Raw genomic sequence first — 27,420 nt, 5'->3', positions numbered from 1 at the left:
TAGGTTAACAGGCTTGGCAGCAAGTATCTTTACCCACTGAGCCAGCTCGTCAGCTCCCCAAATACATTCTCACAACTGAATTGTTCAAAGCAAAACACAATGCTCTGGACTGTGTTTCATATATTATGTTAATATATATTATGTATATACAATATGAATCCTACCACTGAACTTTAGAACCAAGAGCCATATAATTAGCCAAAAGCATTTAAGTATATTAAAAGATGCAACAAGATCAAGTCTTCTTTACATAGTCCTAAGCCTATTAAGCTTTACTGAGATTGACATATATGTTCATATAGGATGCTGTGCCTATGAACTATGTAATTAGTTCATATCATGTTATACTCTCATTGATTTTTTTTATGTCAGCCTTACTGTTTCTGTATTTGTTTTCTTGAAGGGTTTTACTAGGTAGTCAAGGATGGCCTAGATCTTGTAAATATCAAGTGGAGACCGGAACACAGGGAGACCCACCCCTACCCATGTTTTTAAAAGGCAACAAGCCCAATTAGAATAATATATTTAAAATATATAATATAATATTTAAAAGAGGAAAGCACCCAGAAATATTGTTTAATCTGCAATAATTTTAAAGGCTTAAAAAAAAAAACCCAGTTTGTGTTTGTGCGGTGCTGGTTTTACTTTCTTTTGTTTAGTTCTTAGGAAAGGAAAATTTCCGTGGGAACGAAAGTCACTGCTACAGTGGTTTGTGTACGTGATGTTTTACTCCACAAAAATGAGCACTATGGCACAGGTAGCTTTGCCATGATTTTCGGTCTCCTGACGATTTTACACCGAGCAAACTGCTTCATCTATGTATGACTAGTTCTTAGGAGGAAGCCAGGATAGGCTAGATTCACTTGATTCCTCCTGCAAATATTTCTTATGAGCATTACAAGGAGAAAAACATAAACAGTCCTCTACAGTAAGGTAAACACAGAGGGTGACTTGGTCATCCCAGCTCTCAGTCCTTTCAAATTTGCTTTTTATTTTAGATTCACACTTTTTACGCAGAAGATCCCAATATCTAATCAAAAGAAAATTCTAGAGGGTGCTATTTAATACCTTTTAAGAAATAGCAGGCTAGCCATCCATCAAATAGTAAAATGTTAGTCACGTCACAGAATTGGATGTCAGTACGACTTGCAGTAAGATGATTATAAAATAAACAATATGGTTTGAACACGAATGCTGGACAGTCTTCTTTAAATGAGAATCCAAAGGCAGGGGAAATGCACGGATTAAACCTTCACATTTCTTTTCCTGACTTACACAAAGGGGTTAGGAAATCAGACTTTATCCCCTTGGAACATGTGTTTTATTCAGACACAGTCAATGTAACATAAAATAATACTCAGACTGGAGAAGCTAATCCTCATTCTCTATTTAAATACCTTCAATTTAATGTCTGACAGGGAACAGCACAACCCAAATTTTATGACCCTTTAAAAGCAGCTCTACATCTTATGCAAGAAACCTGCTGTCAAATAAGAAAGGAATATCATTTCCCATCTAGAACCAAGGTAATTAGGCAACATCAATAAAGAATGCGGAGTTAATACACATGACTTACATCTGTACTTGTCTTCCAAGTGTGCTTTACACAGAGAAATGATGCCAGTTTTAAAAGACAGGACACGGATCCTCCCTGTTCGTCCCCTATTATGAAGAAGCAAACCAGAAAACAATTACTGGCATACCAATAGAGTGTAGAAATTCCTAGTTAAGGGGCAAAAGGGCCCTAGATACAGGAACTCTATAGGCCATTGTTTGATTAAGATTGTTAAGAACTTGTCTGAATTCATTATTTGTCTCATGACCTAGAATAAAATGAAAAAGTTTGATGAACCAAGTTAATGAATATTTACCCAATTTTCAACTCTTAAAAGCCCTCTCTTGAATTGCCAGAGTAGCTCTACACAAAATAGGGATAAAATACCTTTCTACACATCTACAAAGAGCCACTTTGAGTCTGAGGAAGAATTATCACTGTGTATCAGCAGTTCTCATTACTAAAGCCAACTGTCAATTTTGCTTATTGAAGCTGAAAACAATTTCTAGTAACTAACTGTTCTTCTCTGTTTGGCTCTCCCAGAATTCCATCAGATCACTGTTTACTAAGAAGATGAGTCATCACTTCGGATCACAAGGCACAAAATGTAAAATATGAATATTTATATCCAATGAACGCATGGTATACTGTACCAGAAAGCATTCAAATGTATGTTCTATATGATATTCATATCAAATAACCTACTCCTAGATCAACATTCTAATACAGTCATGCTTTTTTACAGTAGAAAATAGAATAAAGTATTCCACACAAAAGGTTATTAGCATGAAAATTTAACTATGGTATAAAAAAAAGAAAAATTGAATGAACAAACAGGGTTCCATTTTATTTAAAAAATGGTTTTTGACAACTTTTAAACTCATTATATTATTTTGGAAAGTAATTGAATGTCAGATTTTGGTATGTTTGTTCGTCAATGGGCTAAATTGGCAATCAGTAAAACTTATTAGGTCTCTTGGTTAAAAAAAATCCTCGACCCAAATGCTGTACTAAAATTCCTGTCACTGCAAAAATTTATCTTTTTTGCTATGAGGGAAAAAGCAAATCAACATTTAACAGGCAAACTTTATGTAACAATTAAAGTCTTTAAGGAGTTAAAGTTATCCTCAAATATTCAGAATCTATTCACATCTCATCTGCAAAGAAAATAATGCCAAAAATATGAGGGAAACCTGAATATAAACCCTTATTAAAACAAATGTGAAGGGCTGGAGAGATGGCTCAGAGGTTAAGAGCACTGACTGTTCTTCTAGAGGTCCTGAGTTCAATTCTCAGCAACCACATGGTGTCTCACAACCATCTGTAATGGGACCTGACACCCTTTTCTAGTGTGTCTGAAGACAGCAATAGCATACTCATATAAATAAAATAAATTCTTAAAAAAACAAATGTGAATGTAATACACAATTAAAATCTGATATGTTCAAGAACCAAGTAGACTAAGTGTGTATACATTTAATAGTCTGACGGTTCTGAAACTTAAAAAAATTAATATCTTACCAAAAGAACAAAGAAAACACTGTGTTTGTATATAATCAAAGGAAAAGATAGATGCATACAACAGAAGCAGAAGGCAAAGTATTTGATGTGCAATTCCTTTAAGAAAACCATCCTAGATTTCCAAATGGGAGTATGTACTTGCTGATATGTGAAATGAGGCGTGTAATAATTCTGAGGCCTAAGAGGAAATCAGTGAAAAATCATGACCAATTCCTTCTGCTTCCTTCCTCAATTGTATCCATTAAACACAAGACAAAAATGAGAACTGGAGCTATGTCCTGCGTGCAATCCAAAAGAAATAAATGACTGTTCTCTAACTAAGAGAGGGTGATGAATGGAGGTGCCAAAGAGCAGCTCTGTAAAGCCATAGTAAAATACAAAACAACAACAACAATCTTTCCTTAGCTTCAGGAGCTGAGTTTGCTGTTTTTGAGCTTCTTTTCATTTTGTGTGACTCGTCCATTCACAATCTTCTACATAACTGTCCTACCTATCTGTTAAGACAATTTTGATCTGATGATAAGTACACCAGCATTTCCATGAGCACTGTCATTCTTGCCAATGAGAGGCTTCACTCCGAAATGGAAGGAGGAATTCCAAAACTCAAGTGAAAAGAGAACCATAGGAACAGGATAACTCATTCTATTTGGAAAAAAAGATGACTTATGCTAGATTCTGTTTGGATTGTGACCTGAGAGCAATCTACATTCCAGCTCTTTTTTGTTCTCTGACATAGAGTGTCACTAAGTGGTTCTGGCTGTCCTGAAACTCATTGTGTAGACCAGGTTGGCTCCAAACTCCCAAAGATCCTCTCCCTATGGGATTAAAGGCTGCATTTCAGCTCTTGCTGCTAGCTTATCAGATATATTTCAAGTCATATGCATAAATGATTTACCCCAGGAAGATGATATTCATAGCTTCTAGGACACTACTGCAATGGCAATACGGTCATCACTGTGTAAGCTAGGTCCCCCCTTCATACGTACGTATCATAAACATTGAGAAGCCAGTTGAGACACATATCCACACAGAGAGGGACATTGACCAAATTGTTGTGCTCTTGCTCCAGACGGTCATAAATAGTAGTCAAACAGTTAATTATCTGCAGGATATCCATGGGCTGATCATTTTGCTTGAGGTTGTGCTGGTCCAAGGCGTCACATGCAGCTGACAGGCTCAAGAGATCCACTGCAGCAAAACAACACACACACAGACACAAACATGAATGATGCAAAACATCAAGCTTTTCACTCCTTTTTCTTAAAGAACTCTGGTTGTTTCCTATTCTTTAGTAAACACCAAACCCAAATTCCATCTTCTTTTAAAGGTCTTCTGTTGTCATTCCTCACCTTCTAAGTTGATCCCATTTTACCAGTATTCACAATCAAAAGTTGTTTTCAGATCTCACTGGCAGTGGATGAACACACAGGCAAAGATACATGACTTCCTTCCCTGGCCTATTAGGGAATATTTGAGATTTAAAGGGGGCTGCCTTCTAAGTCTATAGTCATTCTACCTGGGTAGGAAAAAAGTGATGCAGTAGGGGTTTCACAAGAGAGGCTGATAGCCCTTTCTCATATTGGTGTTAGAGATCAGTTAGATGCATCTGGAAGTTTCGGGGTTGTGTAAACTCAATTTCTAGGTATGCATTTATAAATCAGTAAGCATTTTTCTCCTTGAAATAGACAACTCAGCATCCCTTTGTTGCCTTCATACCAACAAAGAAAAAGTAACCAACTTCAGTCCAATTTTCTCTAGGCAAACTGAATAATCTAGGTGGCTTTCAAGCCAAAGGCTCATTTCTTTCTCCCTTCCCCCTCAAATTGCATTTTACCATGTGCTTTTTTTGACACTGAGAAGAACTTTTAAGGCTAAGGGAGATTCCCTCAGTCTGAGGTAATGTTTAGTCATGTGCCGAAAAGAAAACAATTAACAAAGTAAACTTTCATCAGCAAATCACTAGCTTTACTCCCAAGTGTCACAAAACGATGCATTTCTCTAAAGCCAATTTATTAGCCAAATTGAAAATGCAACACTGGTATTTTTCTAACCACATGATACACCTAAGCTCTGCTCTGAAATGTCAGTGCTTCCAGACAAAGAATCAATGATAATTAAGTGCCTCTCTCGCATACCTAAGGAGAAACAGCGCTGCAATTATAAATATAACTTCAAATGAAATGCATACAAGCCATTTCACCCAGTAAACAGTTTTCCCAATATAAAAGAAATGCAAACTTAGGGCTATAATGTATTTTACTAATTACTAATGGTGAGCTCTATTGCAATATCAATGAAAAATATGAAGGTTAATACTTATCCATCACATACTGTCTCTCTTAAAAGAGGAAAACAGAATACTGTGGAGTTTCCCTAGAAACAGGAAGATCCGATGGCAGAAGCAAGAGATAACTTCCATTATTTTTCTCCTGTGAGCAAAACTCTGTCCTCCCATCCCATGGACCAGTTTGCCTAAAATATACCTTACTTGCTTCCATATTTTATTTTGCTAAGGGTGGAACTCACGATCACACTTATCCCTACCACAGCCTCTTTTACTTTAAGATATAACCATAGGCTGCTTAATGTCAGCGACAATGTTTTAGAAAAACGTCCTTAAGTGATTTAATCATTGAGTGAACAGCACAGAATATAACTCCACAAATTAAGAGGTATACTACATTACTAAGCTCTATATTATGGGATCACTGTCATTGACTGCCCAAACATCTTTATACAATGCTCCACTGTATTCTAAAAAGAAAGATATGGAAGATATGGCTTTTTTGAAAATGAAATCGGAGACTATGTAAACTTGGATGTAGGAAGCTGGCAGACTGCAAGACCTACCTGAGAGTCAGATGGGCAAATAATGAAGAATAAAAAAAAAATGCAAACAGGCAGGAGGCTATACAGAAAGGGAGGCTAATTGGGGTCTACATAGGAGGCAGTAGGGAGGAACAGAGACATGGTACTAAGATTTTCATCATCGCTTTTGTCTGTGTGACATTCTGAGAGCACAAACGCTCACATTCAAGTAATGGAAAATTTCAGAAATATAGCATGCCAGTTTTGTTATTAAAACCATATACCAATATTCTTAATATATTTCTTTATGTATTGAAGGAAGGTATGAATTTTTTCTATTATTTTCTTTTTTGTTACTATATACTTTGTTATAACTATTTTGCTTTTGATCCAAAGATATAAAAACAGTATGAGTATGAATTTTTACACACACTTTTTATGGAGGGTCTAATTAACCCATGTGATGGTAAGAAAACAGTGAAATTACAGGAATTTCATTTCATTGGACCTAATGCCAACACAAGTGAACATGTAGGAAACACACAACAGAAAATTTATAGAGTATAAATAGCTCCAGAGGGGAGTGAGGCAATTGCTCTGAAATAACAGAAACAGAAGATGACACAGGAGACAAATACAGTATGATGTTCTCTGCTAAAACTGGATGTGGTTAAATACAGGACCAATGCATCACAGAAAACCATAGAACACATTTCCCCACACAAACATAGTAAGCAGAAAAAGAAAATTTTGTTTTCATGGAGGAATTTTTAAAAACATTCTATTTAAGCAGACAGAGAACATGCAACAGATCAGCAAAGAGGTGAGGAATGAATTATGGGCAATTGAAATGCACACACACACACACACACACACACACACACACAAACACTCTGGCGAGCGTGCAAGTGCTCACTGTTCAAACCAAACCTATTAAGAATACATGGAGGTTATTTTGGTGAAACTTTAAACAAAATGATGAGCTTATCCATAAATCTCAGTAAACAACTAGCAGAGGTTTTGTGAAACTCTTTTTTTTCTTGAAGTAAACAATTTACATTATATAAATATATACTATTATATGAAATACATGTACACATGCTCAAATGTGTGTGTATGTGTGAGCATAACCACACATGAATATAAGAGCTCTTGCTGCTTGTCAAGAGGACATGGGTTCAGTTTCTAGTACCCACATAGATGGGGACTCGAATACAACTCCAGGGATCTAATGTCGTCTTCTGAATCTTCAAGCACACCAGGCACATATGTGATACATACACATATACATGCAGACAATCAAATACATAAAATAAATAATTTTAAAATGTTTTCTTTCAAAATTACTTGAAAGAATTTTAAAATTTGGTTTATTTTTAATTATGTATACATGTGTGGGTACATGTGTGGGTATGAGCATGTGAGTCCAGATGGCCAAACAAGCAATGAGCCAGATCCCCTAGAGCTGGAGTTACATGTGGTTGTAAGCTACCCGATATGGATACTGGTCCTCTGCAAGAATGCTATGTGCTTTTAACCACTAAACCACCACCTTCGCATCTCCTCAAAAATACTTTAATGGAAAAAGAAGCTACAGTTTGATGCCATTAAAGAATAGAACTACATGGTGGTGTGTTCTTCATGCCTAAAGACTGTGGGACTAAAAGGATGTAGAGAGGGGAAAGAAATGACTCGTCTTCCGGTGTCTTATTTGCCATACAGATCTGGTTGAGCTAAGTCATCCCTTCTAGGTTGAAATATCAATTCCATGGTTTACATCCTGTCATTGGCCAAAGGGGTTCCATAGATTCTCTTCCCTCAAACTTCACAAACTATCTCAATAATATGATGGGTAAGGCCCTATTTCTGAAGACACGACTTTCTCATGTCATCAAACATGGAGAAATTGACGTGCTACATAACTAAAAGCTTCACCCCTACTGACTGATGTTTCTTGTGCTAGAAGGTACTTTGCATGCTACCAGAGGAGAAAAGTAAACAATTTCACCTAATTACAAGACTTGCCACTTACAACACAAACTAGCCTGCATGACAGCAGTAGCATAAATGTTATATGGGAATAACCATTTTGTTAGATTTAAGACCCACTCTATAAGATAGCAAACCATACATGACTGCTAAAATGGCCAACAACCCTAGTTTATATAGGGATGGATCTAAGAGAAAATCTACTAGTATTATTCTGCTAAAGGACCATAGAAATAAACCAGTTTCTGATGACATCTTGCTATACTAATAAATCAGTGCCTCATTCAACCCTCATCCCGAGAAAATATGTAGAGGGGAAGAGACCTTGAAGCATTCAGCCGTAACTGGGATGTCTTCATCAAACCCTTCCCTTCGAGGCTTTATATAGAAGGGGTCGAAAGATCGTGAGAGATAGAGCTGGTAGATGACTGTAAGCAAACACTGTCTTCCACACAACGGTACGGACACACAGATTAAACTGACAGAGACTACGGCAGCATGTCCAAAACTTGCACAGGTTCAAACCTGACAAAAGTCCCAGCATGAAGGAAAGTAGACACAAAGTCCTACCCCTAACCAATAAGTTGTCAAAGGGAAAATCAGTTTTGTTCAGTGGAATGACACTGGGTATATTGACCACAGTCCAGAGCAGGCTCCATGCCCAGGGAAAGTTGGCTAGTACAAAACAAACGCCAAGGTTGTTTGTGTGCCTTTTGTTTTGTTTTTGTCTTATTAAGTCTTTCTTTCTTTCTTTTATTGTTTGCTTGACTGTTTTGATTTTCATTTTTATTGTTTTTCCAGTTTTCTTTCCTTGAGAAAGAGAAAGAACACAAAGTAGAGTGTGAGGAGGAGCTGAAGGAGATAAAAGAATACGATCAGAAGATTGTATGAAAAAATTAGTAAGAATTAAAAATAAATAAATATACAACTATCAATTGCAGGCCTTTGTTTTAGAAGTCACGAAGAAGAAACCAGAAAGCTGTTTTACTTCCTGTGTCTTTGATAGAATTACAGATGCTTAGAACTGGGCTGGGGATTTAGCTCAGTGGTAGAGCGCTTACCTAGGAAGCGCAAGGCCCTGGGTTCGGTCCCCAGCTCTGGGAGAAAAAAAAAAAAGAAAAAGAAAAAACAGATGCTTAGAACTAAAAAACACATTTAAATGACATGGAAAGGGAGAGTAGTGGTCATCGAAAGGTCTTTACTTACTTTAGAGGAAAGGAAATTGCATCTGAATGCCATACTAGGAACTGGTGAGAGAAAGGAGAATCACCAGAAGTTGCTGAGAGAGGAAAAACTCCTACAGTCCCCACAGAAGCCCAAGCTGACAGTCTGAAGACTATGTGTTGAGAATCAGTAATAGTACAAGAACTGATGAACCTGCTGACTTTTCTGGCCCAGTGCACGGCAGCAGGAGAATTGCCGAGATAACACCATATATTTCCAAAGTTAACTTCCTGAGTGCATCTAACATGGTAGCAGAAACCAGCAACCCCAGCACTGGTGAGGTCAGAGCATCAGGAGTTCAAGGTTAGTCAAGTTTATAGGAAGTCAGCGCCAAGCCCTGGCTACATGAAACAATGTCTTAAAGAAATAAACAAACATATTCAGGGAGGGAACAGCTTGAAGAAAGATACTCCAGAGCCTGCCGCAGGCAGTGCTGCTATGATGGGTGAATGTGTGATGGAGAGATGGGACAAACAGAGTATACTGTGGAGAAAAGTGAGACTTGGCAATGGTGAGGAACAAGTGAATAGGAGGACCCTGTACAACCAATCACCTGAAACCACCATGATGTCCTTGCCTTGACTGGGTCATGTCTGGGTCAGTGGTCCTGCTGCATCTGGGGTCTATGTTGATGTCTATTGCTCAAGTTACCACTAATGGTCAGATGTCCGTGGTCTGGGCTGCTACTGGATACCATATGGGCATGTTGAGGGTCATGCTGCTGTGTGGAGGCACGCTGATCTGTGTGGCCTGTACTGCCACTTGAGGGATGGGAATATTCGGGCCCATGCTGCTGCCTGGGGGAGGCATGTCTGGGTTCATGGTCCTACTGCTGCCAGAGCCTGTGTGGATGTCCCAGGCCACTGTCCTGTGCTGATGTCCCAAAGTCATACAGATACTCCTGGACTGGTCTGTCATCTTAGGCACTGTGATGAGTCAGCCCTGCCCTTGCCTGGACAGTACAGAAGGCCTGGTCCTGGTTGCATGGTAGAGGATAAGCTAGGCTTCTCTAGGGCCAGAGAGAGAGAGAGAGAGAGAGAGAGAGAGAGAGAGAGAGAGAGAGAGAGCTGGCCCCATGCCTTTCTTTCCAGCTAAGGTATTGTGCGAGCAATTGCCTAGGCAGGCACAGGAGACCTGGCAAGCTGTCCAGCTCAGCTACAACTCAAGCCCAGATCCAGGGCTTTGAGTTGGCTCAACCCAATATCCCTCCCCACCTATGAACTGTTAGCTAGATCATGTGAAAGGGCCTGTCCTGCAGATGCAAAGGTGCAGGATCTCCATGACACAGGGTAACAGGATATCCTAAAGCAGTCCCAGTGAGGATCCAGTATTGATACTGTAGCAGAAGCCAGAGGCCTCAAACCAGACCAATGACTCATTGCAATGACTTACAAGTAAAGGTATGTGGACAAAAGGGTACATACTGTGGGACATACTGTGACACCACACCACATCTTCCACAAGATTTATTATTATTATTCGCTTATTTATTTTCTTTGGGGGGAGGAGGTTACAAGTCGGGAGGGCAGATACAAAGGGACTGGGCAATAAGTACGATTGGAGTACATGATGATGTGAAATTCAAAAAGAACCAATACATATCTTTTAATTATTCAGTGTATTTTTATGTAGTTACCTGTGGTATAATGGTTTTCTCAGAGGGCCTGAAGCTGGTTTGAGATACTTTACTAAAATATCAATAAAGTTCAATGGTCACAGCAATGAAATAAGTGACCTGTTGATATATAAAAATGGATTATCATTTACCTTATGTTGACTGGTACCATTAACACAGCCCACTTGTCTTGTTTCAGTAAGACTCATGATTGCTATGGTGTTTGGGGCTAAGTTTGAAGGAAGAGCATACATGGGTTATCAGTTTGCCCTCCTAGTTTGCCAAAGTGCTTGTGTTCATATCAGTGGATCTTGATTAGAGACAAAATATGCCTTGGTGTGGCTTTTGTTAAAAAAAATCACTGTCTCTGAAACAAGCTGTGGTGCAGCCAGTTGCTGTGATGCATATCCTATTTTGGTGTAGTTGGTCTATGGTAGCTGGTCCTGAAAAGAACTTTTGATTTGCAAGCAATGCTATTTGGCTCCTGAAGTCTTTCCTAACAACTGACTCTCTAACTGCCACTATCATTGGAGTTGGTGTCGGGAGTGAGAGTGTTTACAAGAGTCATAACCCATTCTTGACTTAAATATTACTAACTAATGCATTAATTAGAAAGAAAAATTGGTTATGCTGGTTGGCAAGCTACCCTTAGCTTATATTAGCTATAAGTAGTAGCTTATAGGCTTTGGGTTTCATTATGGATGAAAATTCCATTTTCTAGTGGTGTCTGGAATAAGAACTCAAATAGAAGAAGTTAACAAAACGGATTAGAATGGATCTGCATGCTGATATTAGGGCAGATGAAAACTGTAATTCTTAGCTGAATTAGCAAAGGCTAAAGGGGAGCCACAATCTCCTTCCACAGATTTTTACTTCCTCCGACCCAGGGATGGAGCAGCAAACAAAGGAATCTGAGCAACTATTAACTCTGAGAAATGGGCTACACCTGCGGGACCAAGTTACAATTAAGAGATAACTCTGCTGGAGGGAATAATGCCAGACCCAGTAGTTCCGATCTACAATACAGTCTCAATCACTGGCAATATTGCTATAGTGGTTAGTTTTTGTGAACTTAACACAAGCTCTCGTCATCTGGGAAGAGGCAACATCACTTGAGAAAATGCCTCTATCATATTAGCCTGTGGACAAGCCTGTGGTGAATTTTCTTTATTAATGTGACATGATTCAGCCAACTGTGGGCAGTGTCATTCCTGGGCAAGTGGTCCTGGGATGTACACAAAAACAAAGTGAACTGAGCAAGGCATTGAGATCAACCCAGTAAGCAATGTTCCTCTATGGCTTCCATTTCAGTTTCTGCCTTAAGGTCTTACTCTTAGTTACCTCAGTAATGGACTATGATCTAGGAGTTGAAAGATGAAACAATTAACACCCCCAGTAGCTTTTGGCCATGGTGGTTGTCACAGTAAGAGAAATCAAACTAATACTACTACAAAAACAAGGAAAGTAGGGATATTGAAACGCAAACACATACATTCTATAGGGATCAATGGAATGGATTATGTCTTTCCAGTATCAAGCCTAACTCAAGATATCACAAAGCTTTGGTTGCCTAGAGGGCAGAACAACCCAATCTCTGTTCTCATTAGAGCAAGGGTTATTACCGTCGGTAATGGACTAAAAGGAAGCCCTGAAATATTTTATCTTGCTACCACTATCAACAAGGACCAACACAATGGCTAAGTCCAAAGGAAATACTTGTACAAATGTTGGTGAAAGGGCTAGGATTTGGATGAAAGCCAATGGCAAAGGGAAAGAAAGTGAGACTGATGCTGAGAGGCTAAGGAAGCCACCAAAGCATGTCTTTTTCCCATAAGAGGAAATATAATGCAATATTGGTATCTATGAGAAAGAATACACTCTTATCTTTGACTCACATCTGCTTTAGGTTGAAAGGCTTCATTACATCCTCACCCTTTTAATAGTGAGGTTGATAGCCAGTGAGTCAAATACCACGAATAAAAGAATGATAGCTCTGCCTGTGACCCACACTTCATGAAACAACATTAAATATGCCTATGTTGTTTGGCTCCTGATTCATAGGATATATTAGTTACTAAGCATGTGTACTAGAAAGTATACCATAAGAATATTTATACAGTCAGGTATTGAGAAGAGTGATTTCTCACAATCTTAATGAACAATATGGCTATTAATCATGACAATGAAAATTTAAGAACAGTATTGGGAATACAGTAAAAGGGTTGCGTGTTGTGCATTATCTGCTATAGTATTGCATGGCAAAAATGTTTCCTGCTCCTTTACTGTGTGTGAAAATCTGTAAGTGGGCAGAGGGATAATCTGAACACCTGGATCACTGAGACAGCATTATGTTTAATTAGGTGGGACTACCTTCCTAAGAATGAAACTCGGAAGTCTAATGTGAATTATAGACATTTCCATGTCATTCCAAAGCTACATTCCACTTAGGAATGACTGTTAGTCTTACGATTTTAGCCTAGGAGAGAAAAAAATTTTGTGCCTCAATTTTAATTCTTTTTTAAAATATTAGCACATTTATTTAATTTAGTCAAGCAGGGAATGCCTGTGCCATAGTCCATGTGTGGAGATCATAGAACCTGTGGTTATTTTCTTCCATTAAGTGATTCCCTAGGATGAAACTCCAGTCATTAGTTATGGATGGGTACACGTGCCTTTACTGGCTTGTCCATCTACCTGGCCCTTTCTAGTCCCTTCAATATTTGTCATAACAGCCACAATACATTTGGTAGAGCAAAGTACTGGGAGAGTTGAAATAGAAGACACTTGGAACTTCCAGGGTTTGGGCCTGGATATGCTAGGTGAATACTTTTCTCTTCTGGGAGCTTGCATAGCACCTTCAGCACTATGAAAGCTATCCAGTAATGGATGAAGCTTCCAGATCTGCACCAGCTTGATTTGATGTTCTATGACTCAAGAATGTGGCCTCACAAAACATGCCCACTGGTACAATAGTGGTATGAACATCATGGGAGTAATGAGCCACTTTCTGATTGGATTCAAGTCCTAGCCTACATGATAAAAAGCCATACCTTGTACTACTAACAGGTCAAGAAATTATGGCTAAGCAGAACATAGGCCCTAGGAGAGACTCAATTACCATTATGGTGTTAAACTAACGTAGTATTAAACTAAACCCTAATGGCTTTAGTTTATACCCATGGATCTGTGCAGCTCTTAACCCTCATCTGAGGGTATTCTGTTTTCTGTAAATAGTAATTAACATAAAGACCCCAAAATGGCCAAGGTACAAAGAGTAAGAGACTACACAATTCTCAATCCTAAAAGATATACAGTGTACTCCTTCTCCCAAGGCCCAGGGATCATTGCCAAAGAGAGTACAGAAAGATTATCTAGAGTAGGGGGTAATGGATGACTGCTCAGAAACATGTTCTGGGACACAGAAGAGCAGCTGCACATAATGAATTCACAGACATGGTGGCAGCACACACAAAATCTTTACAAGCTTAACCCAGACCCAACCCCAGCATGGAGAAGAGAGTTGGGCACACAATCCCTCCCCTAGCTATGGAATGAGTGGCAAATTGTTAGCTACTGGGAGGAGAGACATTCTCCTCCAGGTCTTCTACAGTACAGTGAAAGACCATACATTCAAGAATATTTGGGAATCACAAATTACACTTGAGAGTTAAAAAAAAAGAAGGAAGAATAAAAGATCACACAACACACAATGTTGCGTGGGTAGAAAAGGAATGAACAGACTTGGGATGAAGTGGGGGAGGGGAGTAAATATGCCCAAAACAAGTAGAAAACCTGAATCCCTGAAAGAACTAACATTTAAAAAAGAAACTTGTAAAAATCAGAAGCTGGACTAGAAATGCATAGCCAGCTAGAATTTACTCTTAAATAGTAAAGGTTAATTGATGAAAGAGCTGTTCTAGTCCTAGTGTAAGGACAATACTTTGAATGTTTCCAATTCCAGGAAAAAAAATGACAAATATGGAAAGGTGCCTAGAATAATGGGCAAATAAAAATAGTCATTACGGGATAATGGAGCCTACAAAGAAGTCTTTGATAGCACAACATTAGAAGTGAAGACCAACCAGTTCTTTCACTGTTGTGAAACTCATGGACATCAGAGAGACTTACAAGACCTCAGTCCTCAGAGCTTAAGTTTATTACAAGATATATGGGTGTTACCACAGAACCTCTATCTCTTTGAGGTGCTAACATCTGTAAAGTAATATACTTTTAAAAGCATTGTTTGCCATGTCTCCAAGTTATTGTAAATTCTTACCTAACTGAGATATGACCTCTACCTTACATGAAAAATTGTGTGTGTGTGTGTGTGTGTGTGTGTGTGTGTGTGTGTGTGTGTGTGTAGATAAGGGGGGGAACAGATTCTTGGGAGCCCTTGTTGTGAGGCATTATATGGTTGAGGATCCATATCCTGCATTTAGTGCTATTGTGATGCACTTTTTATGGCAATAAATTATACATGTATAAGCCATGATATTATGGGTTCCTGTGAGTCTTCAATACCAATCTAACCCTGCCTAATGCTTTCTATAGCCATGTTTAGTTTACTATTAGATGGTAAGTTCCATTTACATGGAAGAAAGCACATTTTTCACTTTGTCTTAGTAAAGGCAAATGCAGAAGTCTCAGCTTTCTTAAGACAATTTGATTCTGTACCACATGACTATAATTTAGGATTTCACTCCTAAACAGAGGCAAATTATCCTCAAATTCTTCTTGCATGGAAAATAGTCACTATCAACTGTTACCTATTTAGGCCTGTGGTTCTCTTCAAACCCCTACATAAAAATAAACTAAGTATGCTTGCTTCGTTAAGTGCATTTTTTTCTTCCGCTCTTGAGATTTGATTATCTTTTTTAATTAGAGAAAATACACACTTATGGAGTACCATCGGAAACGGGGAAGAAAGGAAAAGCCTATATTATCTTCTTCATACTTGCCCCAAGCTCTCAGCCATATAAACCAGCCCGCAAATCCTTTTTACTAAGATTTCCAATTTATCTTTGCAGTTCTATCGACTTTAACTTTTACTCACAATGCCCAGAAAAGCCCTACAGACCATGCAACATTAACAGTGATTATAAAGTGAGGGGCATTGTAAGCCAATGGTCATGTTCATAATGTAATAAGTAGCATATTCTCTGTCTATAGTAGATAAAATGTGTTATTTGGTTTATTGCAATATTGAACTTTGATAGGAAAGTTTTTTTTAAAAAAAATCAATCGCTTTATAGAGGTGCCTAAGTATGTTTCGCAAGGCATCTGTAATTCAATCTCTTCACTGGCATCAAGAAATCATTGAGATAACATCACTAATTTCCATTAATGTAAGACATAGTAGAAGCAGGCATTGGTAGGAAAAACTAGCCAGGGCAAGTTTCACTTGCTGTAGACCAAGGACAATAGCTCTTTATCAGGCTCTTGCAGGCATAGAAATAAAAAAAAAAAAAAGAACTAGAAGATAAACCTAAGCAAATACAAATTTTAGAGGAAGTTCTTAAATCACCTATTGAAAACTCACTAAGGAATTGGACCACACATGTTTTTTTCAAAAGTAAATGGATTGGCCAAACTTTTCACTCTGTTCTCACTGCACATGGGGCCATAGTCTGCATGGCATTATCCTTGCATTCTTAAGAATTCAGTACCTAATTTAGATAAATACACTCTAATTTTGCTATCCTTGATTTTTTTTCAAATAAGAGTGAAGTTCTGAAAAGAAATGCTGAGAATTTCAAATCTGCTTAAAAGTGAAATTCAACAAAATCATCCTACATTCAGAGCTTAAGTTTATTACAAGGTTATCACCTCAAATGGCTAACATGTTTTTTTATACAATATCTAACTCCTCCACGTCCCTCGTGTTTATCAAAATTTTTCACATACAGAGAAATAAAAGGCAATGAATAGGACTCTTTCACCATAAAAACTGAATAATGTTCAGATGGTTCTCAGGCACTTATGGAAAGGTATAACAGTCATAAGAGACATTTGAGACATCTCCGCTTAGTCTTTTCTGAGTTTTGTCATAGTATAACCTGGAACAGCTGGCTACCTCCTTTGAACTTTTGGGATCTTACAGGAATATTCTATAGCACTTTATAACAACCAGTTCATAATTCTCCTTTTTATCAAAGGAAAGCAGTATCTCTGGGATGGGGCAGGGTCAAGAGAAGAAAAAACGACAGAAGACTTTCTCTATTCAGCCCCTTGACTTCACCCCGCCCTAAACTCCTTTGTGCCTGCTATGGTTCATTAACCAGGTCCCCAAGGAAATCCTAGGCATGGGGAGCCTTTTATTAACTACTTAAACTTGGCAGCTATACACCTGAAAATGATAACTTCAGGCTATAAGCTCCGTAAGGCAATGGAATCTTCCATTGGCTTTCATCCATGTATTCATTCTATGAAAACAGAAAGCTTTACTCTCCGCCCAGTTCTGTGTTAAGCATTGGAAATCCCAATATGAAAAGAAATGAGCCTACCTGATTCTTCTCAATAATTTCACTTCTAGGGCACTTACATCTCTATATGACAACTACATACCAGTGGTTCCTTGACTACTGGTCAGTAGTAGCACCCACTTTTGAGAACCTCTGGGTTGGACATCTTTGTCCCCAAAGAACTTTAGTGGCCAAGGTTTATGATCATTCAGCGTTTCTCAGTTCTGTTCCCAATTTGGAGTGATTTTAATATTAGCATGGATGACCCATACGTAACCATAGCTTCTCAATATCTTAACTTTCTCTTATACCTCCATGACAATTCGCACCTAATTCACCTTGTCACTTATGTAAAAGACCTAACCACTTAAAACAGTTTCACTTTGGAAATATCTTGGTTGTAAGTCTAGCCTTTAACAGCTGAGTCATCTCTCCAGCCCTCCACTTTGGAAATAGTGTTCAGCAATGTCTCCTTCTTGAACACAGCTTCATGGTTTTCAGTTCCTTCAACTAACTTTTCCTATCTTACTTTGCTGCTTGATACTTTCCCCCTAACTGCTAAATTCTACTTAAATTCATAGCTTCCCCTACTCAACATAGTCCTGAAATTCAAGATTCTAACCACCCTTTTACCCAAGTCCTTAGGCTCCCCCCACCTGACTGTTATCTGCCTGTTCTAGAACTGAAGGGTGCAGCCTCTGACCTGGGTACTGCTAGAGAAGAGTCACACCTCTAGGGACTGATGCTGTTGTAATATACTCAGCCGCTTGAGCTTCCTAATGCTGGTTTTTATCTTAGCCACGTTCTTGTTCCCCACAAAGACAAGGCCAGTGTTAGCTTTACTACCTTTCACTGTTAATTGTGTCACAGGGCTTCTCAAACACCGCACAGACAATATTTGACTTTAGACAGTTTTCCACTACCTTCCTGCTGCCGTGTTTCTTCATTACCTAGAACTTGCATGTATCCTTCTCTCTGGTGCAGAAAATAGCAGGGAGGTGTCTAGGCCACCTGCCCGTATCTTGCCCTTTTTATCCTCTCCTCTTAATCCATTAATTTTTAATTTCTCAGTCATCTCTAATTTATTACAACCCCTCTTTCCTCCCCTTTTAACTAAATGTCTGTAAGAATAGGCAGATGCCAGTCATCTATACTTTTGGTTCATTTTTAAACTGCTCAGTGTATTACCTTCACCAAAGTTATTAAGGCTCTCTTTGATGCTATATATGATGGGTACTGTCACCACCACCATCTGACTTTAATGACAGATCCTGTTTTTCTTCTCATGGCACTACAACATCTTGTATCTTCCTACTGAACTCCCAGCCATGCCTTTATACTCATTTGTCTTGGTTGCTCATCTCTGACTTAAATGATAATCTCTCTCTCTTTCTCTCTTCCTCTCTCTCTCTCTCTCCCTCCCCCCTCTCTCTCATCTCTCTCTCTCTGCCTCCCTCTCTCTTCCTCCCTCCCTCCTTTCCCTGTTACTGTACTATCTTAACCTTTCCACGCTTACAACTGCTAATATTTTTTATAGTTCTCCTTAGTAGTGTACATTTTACCAAGCTCTGCTATCCAAGCTCACTATTCACAAGCCACTGAAGTTTAGATCACAAGTCTACCTCCTATATATTGAAATGCGCCTCCATTCCCATTTAGGCTACCATATTGCTGGTTTCAATTCTATAATAGATCTCTTTCCTGTCCGTGGTTTAACCCTTCAATTCATGCTTTCTTTCACAGTCAGAATGGCTTTTCTGAGTGAAAATTCAGCCATGACATCCCCTTGCCAAAATCTCTTAAATGGCTCCCACTGACCTCTAAAGTCTTTAACTTACGTTTAAAAAAGCTCTTCACAATCTGGTTCTCTCTCCAGCCTAATATTTGATAATAGCCCTCCTTGGAATTCTGCACAGTAGTCATGCTGAAGTAATTTTGGTTCCTGAGTACTTTCTGCTCTCTTTAGGCTCCAGGCCTGAAAATACTGCCTTCTCTCTGAATGACTAGAACATTCTTCCTCGAGTGAGCTCTACCTATGTTTCTGGATCTACACGGCTTAGATAACACCATTTCCCATGAACATTCTCTGAACTTCACTGCACAAAGCCAATGGTCATAGTGTGTCATTGTTCCAGGGCTACCAAACTAAATATGACAATCAAACTATCTATTCACTTGTCCTCAGTGCCTCAGTCTGGAAATGGAGACAATAATCACTGTTTATATCAGTCGTAATTATAATGCGATACTCAAGATTTTAACATGTTGATGACTTTCATGTACATTTCTGTGAGTCCCCAGATTTTCATATATACCTTGGGCATCCCTCATTACATCATAAATTCTTTTTAGGTAGTTAGTGTGTGTGCCAACCTATTTCATGGGCATATCCTTAATGCATATTGACACTTAAACAATATTATCCATAATTCATTTTGTTGATGTAATATCCATGTAACAAAAGTATCCTTGTCACACATCAACATTTTTACAAACATACATGATTTTTAAAAATAATCTAGTCAAGCATGATGTTGCTGCCTTTAACCCCAAGAGTTTGAGACCATCCTGGCCTACAGAACTAGTTCTAGGATAGCCAGGGCTACACACAGAAACCCGGTCTGGGAAAATTAAGATCCAATCATCTTTCTTCTATCATAATATCCATTTGAATAATAGCATTAAAAAAGACACACATCTGTGAACTTGGTTCTGATAGCATAGCCATAATCCTCTAATACTAAATGCCCTTTATAAAATGAAGATATAATGGGAAAGAGGGAGGTAATGTAACTTTCACAAAGGTGAATGTGGGTGCAAATGTGACTCATTGCATAAACAAAATTTATTACTATCTTATCAGTTTGACAATGTGTGTTGAGCACATGCAGAGATAGCTCTCATCCAACATAATAGTCTAGGTAGATACTAAGCCAAACACTTTAAAGAATGAATTTTATCTGGCAAAATGACCTTGTAAAAAATCTCCAGGCCCTTTTCTTTGAGCAAAGAAAAAAATGTATCAAAGCCTTCAAATAGTGGCTCATACTTACAGCAAAGGGCCTTCTGGAGTCTTCTGAGCTTCATGGCAGTCCTATAAGCGGAGAACCTGACATTATTCAGGTCAGCTGAAGAAAAAAAGGAGGAAAACAAAGATCATGTGTCATTTCATCAGAAAGCACAGAGGAAATCCCCGATGACTTGCCAACAACTACAAAAGTCACAATAATAGGCTAGAAAGAATACCTGTGCTTATGTGACAAGATTTATAAGGCAAAATTCTGTTCATTTAGGGTTAAGGAAAAAATCTATGTGCCCTTCACCCCTGAGTGAAGCTTGGGTCTGTGAAGGACTGCAGCAGCAGAGCCTGCAGGCCATTCATGCACTGCTAGCTCCCAAGAGTGAAACAGAGGACAAGATCGTGCTCTTTTCAAGATTGTAATCTGGATCTTCTGTAGGAAATGTCTGCTGCACATGAGTAAAGGAAAGGAAGGATTATATTGCTGACATTGCTATGAGAACTGAAAACTCGAGAATCAGTATTACAACTTTTATTATAAAAGGGACATGTGTTTACTGTAGAAAAGAAAGAAATGAAAGAAATTTATAAAACCGAATATATCAAAACAACCCATAGATGCAGGGCACACACTGTTTAGCAATCTAAGCATGTTTATATACTCTGTATTTGTTTGTTTTAATATATTATTTTAAGGAAAACCAATTTCAACATTTGTGAAAAGTTGACCAATAATTGCACATAGTTGCCATGGACAATCTGCTGTCTGAGGTAAAAAAGCACATAACGCTATGATTAAATTTAGTAATTAGCATCTATTCCCAAGAATCACTGTTTTTGTAGTGAGAACACCTAATATCCATCTAACTTCTTTGAATTTTCAAGAATATAATATACCATTGTTAATTATAGTCACAATACAATAAAATAATTTCTTTCAATTTTTTGGGAATTCTATGAGCACTCGACATCATTCAATGTCTCCCTTTCTTTCCTCCAAACTGTCCCGTGTTTCCCCAAATTTCTCTCTCAAATATATGATCCTCTTTAATTATTTTTACAAAACATATTTTTGAACTTCTTCCTGCTAAATGTATTTTTGTAATCTTGGACTAGCAACTAGCTTTATAGTCATTTTACTTTTATTATTTAGAATAGTTTTCAATTTTAACTACATTTTAATCATATTCTTCTCTTCTCCCAATTCCTTCTAGATCTTCTCCTCCTCCTCCTCACCCACCCAACTTTAAGTTCTTTGTCAAAAAGCAAAAACCCAATATAACAAGAACCCCCATCAAATAAAATGAAGCCGAAAAAATTAAACCACACAAAAAGAAAAGCCACCAAACCATAACCAAATAAAAACACACAAATCAAACTGTGGAGTTCATTATAAGTTTGTCAATTACTCCCAAACATGAGGCCTGCTGGGTAGTTGTTGATATATCCACTGTTACTCTATTGGAGAAGACTGATTTTCTCTCTCTCAGCAGATATAAGTCACGTGTATTAACCTTCACCCTGCTGTCTAGGATTTCATTCATCCATCCATTTATTTTTAAAATTATAATAAAATCAAATATAGTATCCTGGTGTCCTCCATGCCCTGTGGCTCTTACACTCTTTCTGCCTTCTCCTCTGGAGGTTTTCTGAGCTCCAAGGGGAGGGAGTTGACGGGGACAACTCATGTAGAGCTGTGTGTTCCAAGGTGTCTCTGTCTCTCCATCTTTGTCTCTTCTCTCTCTCTCTCTCTCTCTCTCTCTCTCTCTCTCTCTCTCTCTCTCTCCTTCTCCCTGTATAGTATCTAGTTGTGTGTCCCTGTATTTGTTGCCATTGGCTGTGGGAGAAAGGTTCTCTGACGATTAGCTTTATACTCTAAGGTATAATTCCAATATTCAGCATGGAGTAACAACTTGACAATTTAGCCTACTGTTTTCTACAGCCACCTGGCTGTAAGTTCCTAAAAGTCATCTAACAGGAGGCTATATTTGGACAATGCCCTTATTCAAGTCTGCACAAGCCTTATTAGTTATATTTCTTTTTTAGAGTTTCTATGTATGTATGTTTCAGAAGCTCAGTTCCAAAAGGCTTCTTGAAGAAAAGAATCCTGCCACCTGTCCTATTTCTTAGCAACTTGATGAACAACTGCTCTCTTAAAAAACAGTTCCAGTGCAGCCTGAGAACTGACTGACAGACCAAGTGAGTAAATGAACAAAAGGGAGACAGCATAGCTAACAGTCACAGATAAATGCTATCTGTAACACTAATTCTAGCGTGAGGAAACAGAAATACTTTAATCTCTATCTAAGTCACCTGGATCAACATTATTAACTCTGTGGTCTCTGCAGAAACCAAACATACAGAAACCAAACCTACATTTAAATTAGAGAGAAGAAAAGAATATCTGTAAGTTATTTTAAATCATTCAGCATATTTTTAAAAAAAAAACTGCTAATACCAAATAATGACAGGAATGTGGAACAACTAGAGTACTTCCTCTGTTGTTGGTAGGAACAGAAAACAGTACAATGTTGGAGGCACCTAGGAACACACGTTACATTAGCAGTTTAATTTTTTCTTTAACGGTTTATTTATTTTTACTTAATGTGTATGAGTGTTTTGCCTGCACGTATGTCTGTATATCACATGTGTATCTAGAGCCTACAGAGAACAGAATAGGAGGTCAGATCCCTCGGAACTGCAGTTATGAGCCATCATGCGGTTGCTAAGAACTGAACCTAAGTCCTCATCAAATGCAGGAAGTGCTCTTAACCTCTGAGCCAGCCAGCCAGCCTCAATTTTCGTTCAGTATGAAATAAAATATACATATATCTTATGATCCATGTTCATAGATATTTACATAAAAATACATGTTCACATAAAGATTGGAACATGAAAGTTTTATTTATGCTTTATTCATCACATCCCCAAACTGGAAACAAAGCAACCAAATTCCAAATAAAAAACCTGTGCTAGTCACATAATAGATAGTGACATACAATAAAAGGAAAATAACTACTGAGAATGTAACAAAAACCAATCTGAAATCCATGCAACTGCTTTACATAATAAATTTACATAAATGGCAACCTACTGTAGCATACAAGTGGAAAATTTTACTCATAGGAACCCATAGATAACATCTAGGTTTTTCCAGTATGCATTTTGATTGGTGTAGTCTTCATGTGACTGTAAGTTTGCCAAAAATCATATACTTAGAATGGAAGTATTTTATGGTGTTTAAATTACACTTTAGTAAGGTCAATTGTAATAGTTTAAAAAAAAAACCTTCATGTAGACTGTATAACATGATCTATGAGTGTGTTAGTTTATGCTACACTGTAGAGGTGGTCAGTTGTCCTAATCAGGAATGCATACTCCAGGGGTGGCTGGCCAGCAATTAATCAAATGCCTTACTCAAGAAGTGGCCACTGTAAACTTCTGCAGCTATATTTAGTTCCCATTACACCAGGGATTTCATTAATTATCATAATTAATGTTAGATGGGCTCATATTCATATTAGTGGTAAGCAAATTATGAACACTGTTAAAGATCATTTAGAAATAGTACCTGCCTTTATAGTAACAGGGTCAAAGACCATTCTAGCAGGTTCTACTTTTTTAGAATGCTACCCTAAGTTAGACTCAATACTAACAGCGTCTGTATGGATTCTTGGTTGCCTGAGAGTCCTTTCTTTGAGACCAATGGTTTTTCAAATTTGAATAGACCTGGAGGGCTACTTTGAAAACACAGATTTCCCAGTCTCCCACTCTAGACTCCCTGAATTCCATAGGTCTGGGCTAGAGATTAAGACTCTATTTCTAACCAATTTCCACGTACTGCTGATGCTCATGGTCCATGGAACATACTGTTCAGGACCGTTATGTAGGACTATGGTCTACCCAGACTCACCAAAAGCATTAAGACAGCACAGCTTTATTTTGGCCATGCTGATGTTACAAGCTGGAAGGGATTTGGTACCTGGTGTCTAATGTTCCTGTGTTCTTTGAGCACCCACCTTCATTAGAATCTAGCAGCCAAGACAGAAACAAAAAGGAAACTGTCAGGTGCATTCTTATGATCCTTTATTCTCTCTAACCAACACCATCATGATTTTTGCTCCTTAACCTCTTTTCCCCAGCCATCATTGTTTAACTTTGAAGGTGCTCTGATTGACATCTATGTAAGAGTTCTCTTGTGGCATTAAATGGATCCCCATCCTCCCTCCAGCAATCTAAGCTTTTTCCTACATTTACCAGTATGGAACTTACACACCTATGATTGAGGCTCTCAACTAATATAAAATTATCTGTGGAAAGACACAGAAACATACTTTGGGTGAAATACAGGCCCTGTTTCCCTTAAGAACAGCCAGTTTATAAGGCATGAACCTCCAATCTTACATTTCCTTTTGTGCATTTATTTATAAAAGTGTTTCATGAGAGGGAACCATACATGATGTATATAACTGGTGCCACCCAGTTATCTCAGTAGAAAACACTAGCACACCCTACCCCCTTTCTCCTAATCCTCCTTTTCAACAGACTCTCAACTCGATTTCCTTCTTCACTCTTCCTGATGTACAATCAAAGACTGTCTCTTATGGTTCGAATTCCATTCCCTCTTCCAATTTTCCTGGCTCTGTTCAGAATTCCAAACAAAAGGGCCAAATGAGGTCAGGCACTCCATCCAACTCTTACAACTCCTATCAAGAATTGGCACCTTCCAGAAGCTGGAGCTCCAACAGGGAGAGGCAAGGATGATATGATTTATTTGGGGTGTAGATCACTGTGGCAAAGGATCAAGAGACAAGCATCTGGAACATTCCTGCTCTAGCAGTGCTCTCAGCTTCCCTAAAGCAGTTCTTCCAAGTCGTTCTAATTATGACACATCCTGCCTCTAGCTAATCCTTCCTGACACCCTTCCATTGTACCTTCAAGTAACTACAATGAGAAAGCCTCTTCTGCCGTTGCTTTCTAAGCAACATAGACTAAGCCATTCTCAACCAGGGATGCAGGAATGCCAGAAGAAAAAAGCAGGGAAAATGGCCAGTTTCCAACACAGTGCTGCAGACTGTCTGAACTTACAGCCAGTAATCATCATGGAATTCAGGAATCATCAGTGAATTCCAACAGAGTTCTGGTGCCTAGAAGTCCAACTGGAGACTTAACTGAGCTGTTTGAGTCTGCATGTGTCGTTGCTAAGACTCTGCAGCACCACTCCCCCTGGCCTACAGCTGGAAGAGATAAGTGTCTGTCTCATGAAAGTGTGTAGGATGTACAAGAAACTTCAAGATGTGACACAGCTGCAAACTATGGGAGGCCGTCCTGGGCTGAAGCTCAGGGATGACTGTCTAGCTAAAATATGTGAGAAGTTTCAGAATGCAAAAAAGCCCCTCAGTCCCATGGCCCACAGGAGGCTGTCCGCTGCTTTCTGTAGGAGTTGCCTTTCCACAACTCTGATCCAAATTGTAATGAGGTCACTAGCTCTCCCAGCCGGAACTCAACGGGGCTGAGACTATTCAAGAAGCTGTCCATGTTTCCATGGTAGCTGGTAGAATGCACACTTCAGAAAGATCAAAATGCTCAAGATGAAAACCTTCCCTTTCTTGACTTGGATTATTTTTTATCCATGGGCTGATTCTAGCCTAGGAATAGAGAGAGTCTAGAAGCAATGTCTTCAGTTTTTCAAGTTGAAGTGCCAACTCCTGAAATGAGAGCTCCCTCAGAATTGTTGTTGTTCTTGTTGTTCTTGTTGTTGTTGTTGTTGTTGTTGTTGTTGTTGTTGTTGCTGTTGTTGTTGTTTTGGAGACAGAGCCCTGGCTGTCCTGGAACTCACTATGTACACTAGGGAGACCTCAAACTCACAGAGATCCTCTTGCCTCTGCTTCTTGAGTGCTGGAATTAAACTGGGCTCCCATACCCTGCTCACGTTTTAAGGCTGGAAAGCAAGTAATAGCTTGTCTTTTTGCCTCTTCCCTCTCCCCCCCCCCGCCCCTTTACTTAGCATATGTCCTACTCTTGACCCTAGTAAACATCTTGGTTTTCCCTTTACTCTATGGGAGGTGACAGTGCAAAGTGTCAGAAAGGAAAAACAGCTGATCAAGTAAGTTGTGCTCAGAATCTATACGTTACTGATACGTTTTGCAGTCATAGCAGAAAACTGTATGAGACACAAAAGACATGGTGAAAGACAGAAGATAGTACAGAAAGATAGTACAGAAAGAAAGCATTCAGCCCCGTAATTTCCATATTACTGCTCATTTCAGTCTTTTAATAATACTGCCAAAATCCTACTCTTGAAGACTGAACTGAAGTCTAAAATTTCACACAACTTTCATACCAGTCCAGCTTTTCAATGGCTTATGGAAGCTTTCTGGAAAAGTTTAAGTACACTGATCTATTAGTAGAAAGAATAATAACCTCACAAACATAATGAGTGGAAAGAGCTCTCTTGCTAAGGATTATTCCAACATATAACATCAGTAGTGTGGTTTCTGGATATATACACTCTATTTCCCAGGAGAAAGTTAATCTAAATATACCAGGTAATCCTGAATAAAATTAAAACTGAAATGAAGTATAATTAATCAATGTTTGGCAGTTAATGTGCAACCAACTAATACTGTATGTCTCCTTAAATAATCTTCTAAACTTTCAAAACAAGACAAAACAAGGTATTTCTCAACCTTATTATTATAAGCAATGGCAAGTATCATATAATAATAATATACTTCTGATTCCCTCTTTCCCTATTCTTATTGATTCTGTATTATTTTTGCCAGCTCAAAGTTTCTAGAATGAACAAGAATGATAGGTCTTAATGAAGCTTAACACAAACTGAATAATTCAATTTAATTTAAAACAAATATGGCTTGAAAGCAAATCAAGACAATATGTGTGCTTCAGAAGTTTAGAATTATTGAAAAGTGTGGACATTTTGAAGAACAGATCAGGGATTCTTCAATACTCCTCCCCTTTTTTACTGAGTCTTAGCTTAGACCTAGCCATTCTACTAAGCCCAACCCCTTGCATTTCTTTGAGACAGGGTCTCACTACACTGACTGACTAGCCTATAACTTGCTGCGTGACCCAGACAGGCCTTAAATATGTACTCTTCCTACCTCAGCCTCCTAAATAGATTGAGATTACATGTCTGTGTCCCTACCTGGAACACACTTTTAAAGAATCAGCAAAAAAAGGCAATTAACATATCATCATATCTACT

The 27,420-nt window shown here is 38.5% G+C and overlaps 1 protein-coding gene across 13 annotated transcripts in view; it reads right to left on the bottom strand.

The window, feature by feature from the left end:
• Positions 1-27,420, bottom strand: part of Dmd (dystrophin) — a 2,349,574-nt gene that overhangs the window by 98,949 nt on the left and 2,223,205 nt on the right. For all 13 annotated transcript variants that reach the window (XM_087599109.1, NM_001370876.1, XM_087599108.1 and 10 more), the window contains 3 exon segments: positions 20,227-20,301; positions 4,063-4,264; positions 1,577-1,662 (listed from right to left, as the gene is read on the bottom strand). In XM_087599109.1, the coding sequence (XP_087455235.1) occupies positions 1,577-1,662; positions 4,063-4,264; positions 20,227-20,301 (363 nt within the window).

This window comes from Rattus norvegicus, chromosome X (assembly GCF_021556685.1).
Source record: "Rattus norvegicus strain SHRSP/BbbUtx chromosome X, alternate assembly SHRSP_T2T, whole genome shotgun sequence".
Classification (NCBI taxonomy): Eukaryota; Metazoa; Chordata; class Mammalia; order Rodentia; family Muridae; genus Rattus; species Rattus norvegicus.
The sequence above is the reverse complement of the archived record's forward strand: the minus strand, read 5'-3'. Positions and strand labels throughout refer to the sequence as shown.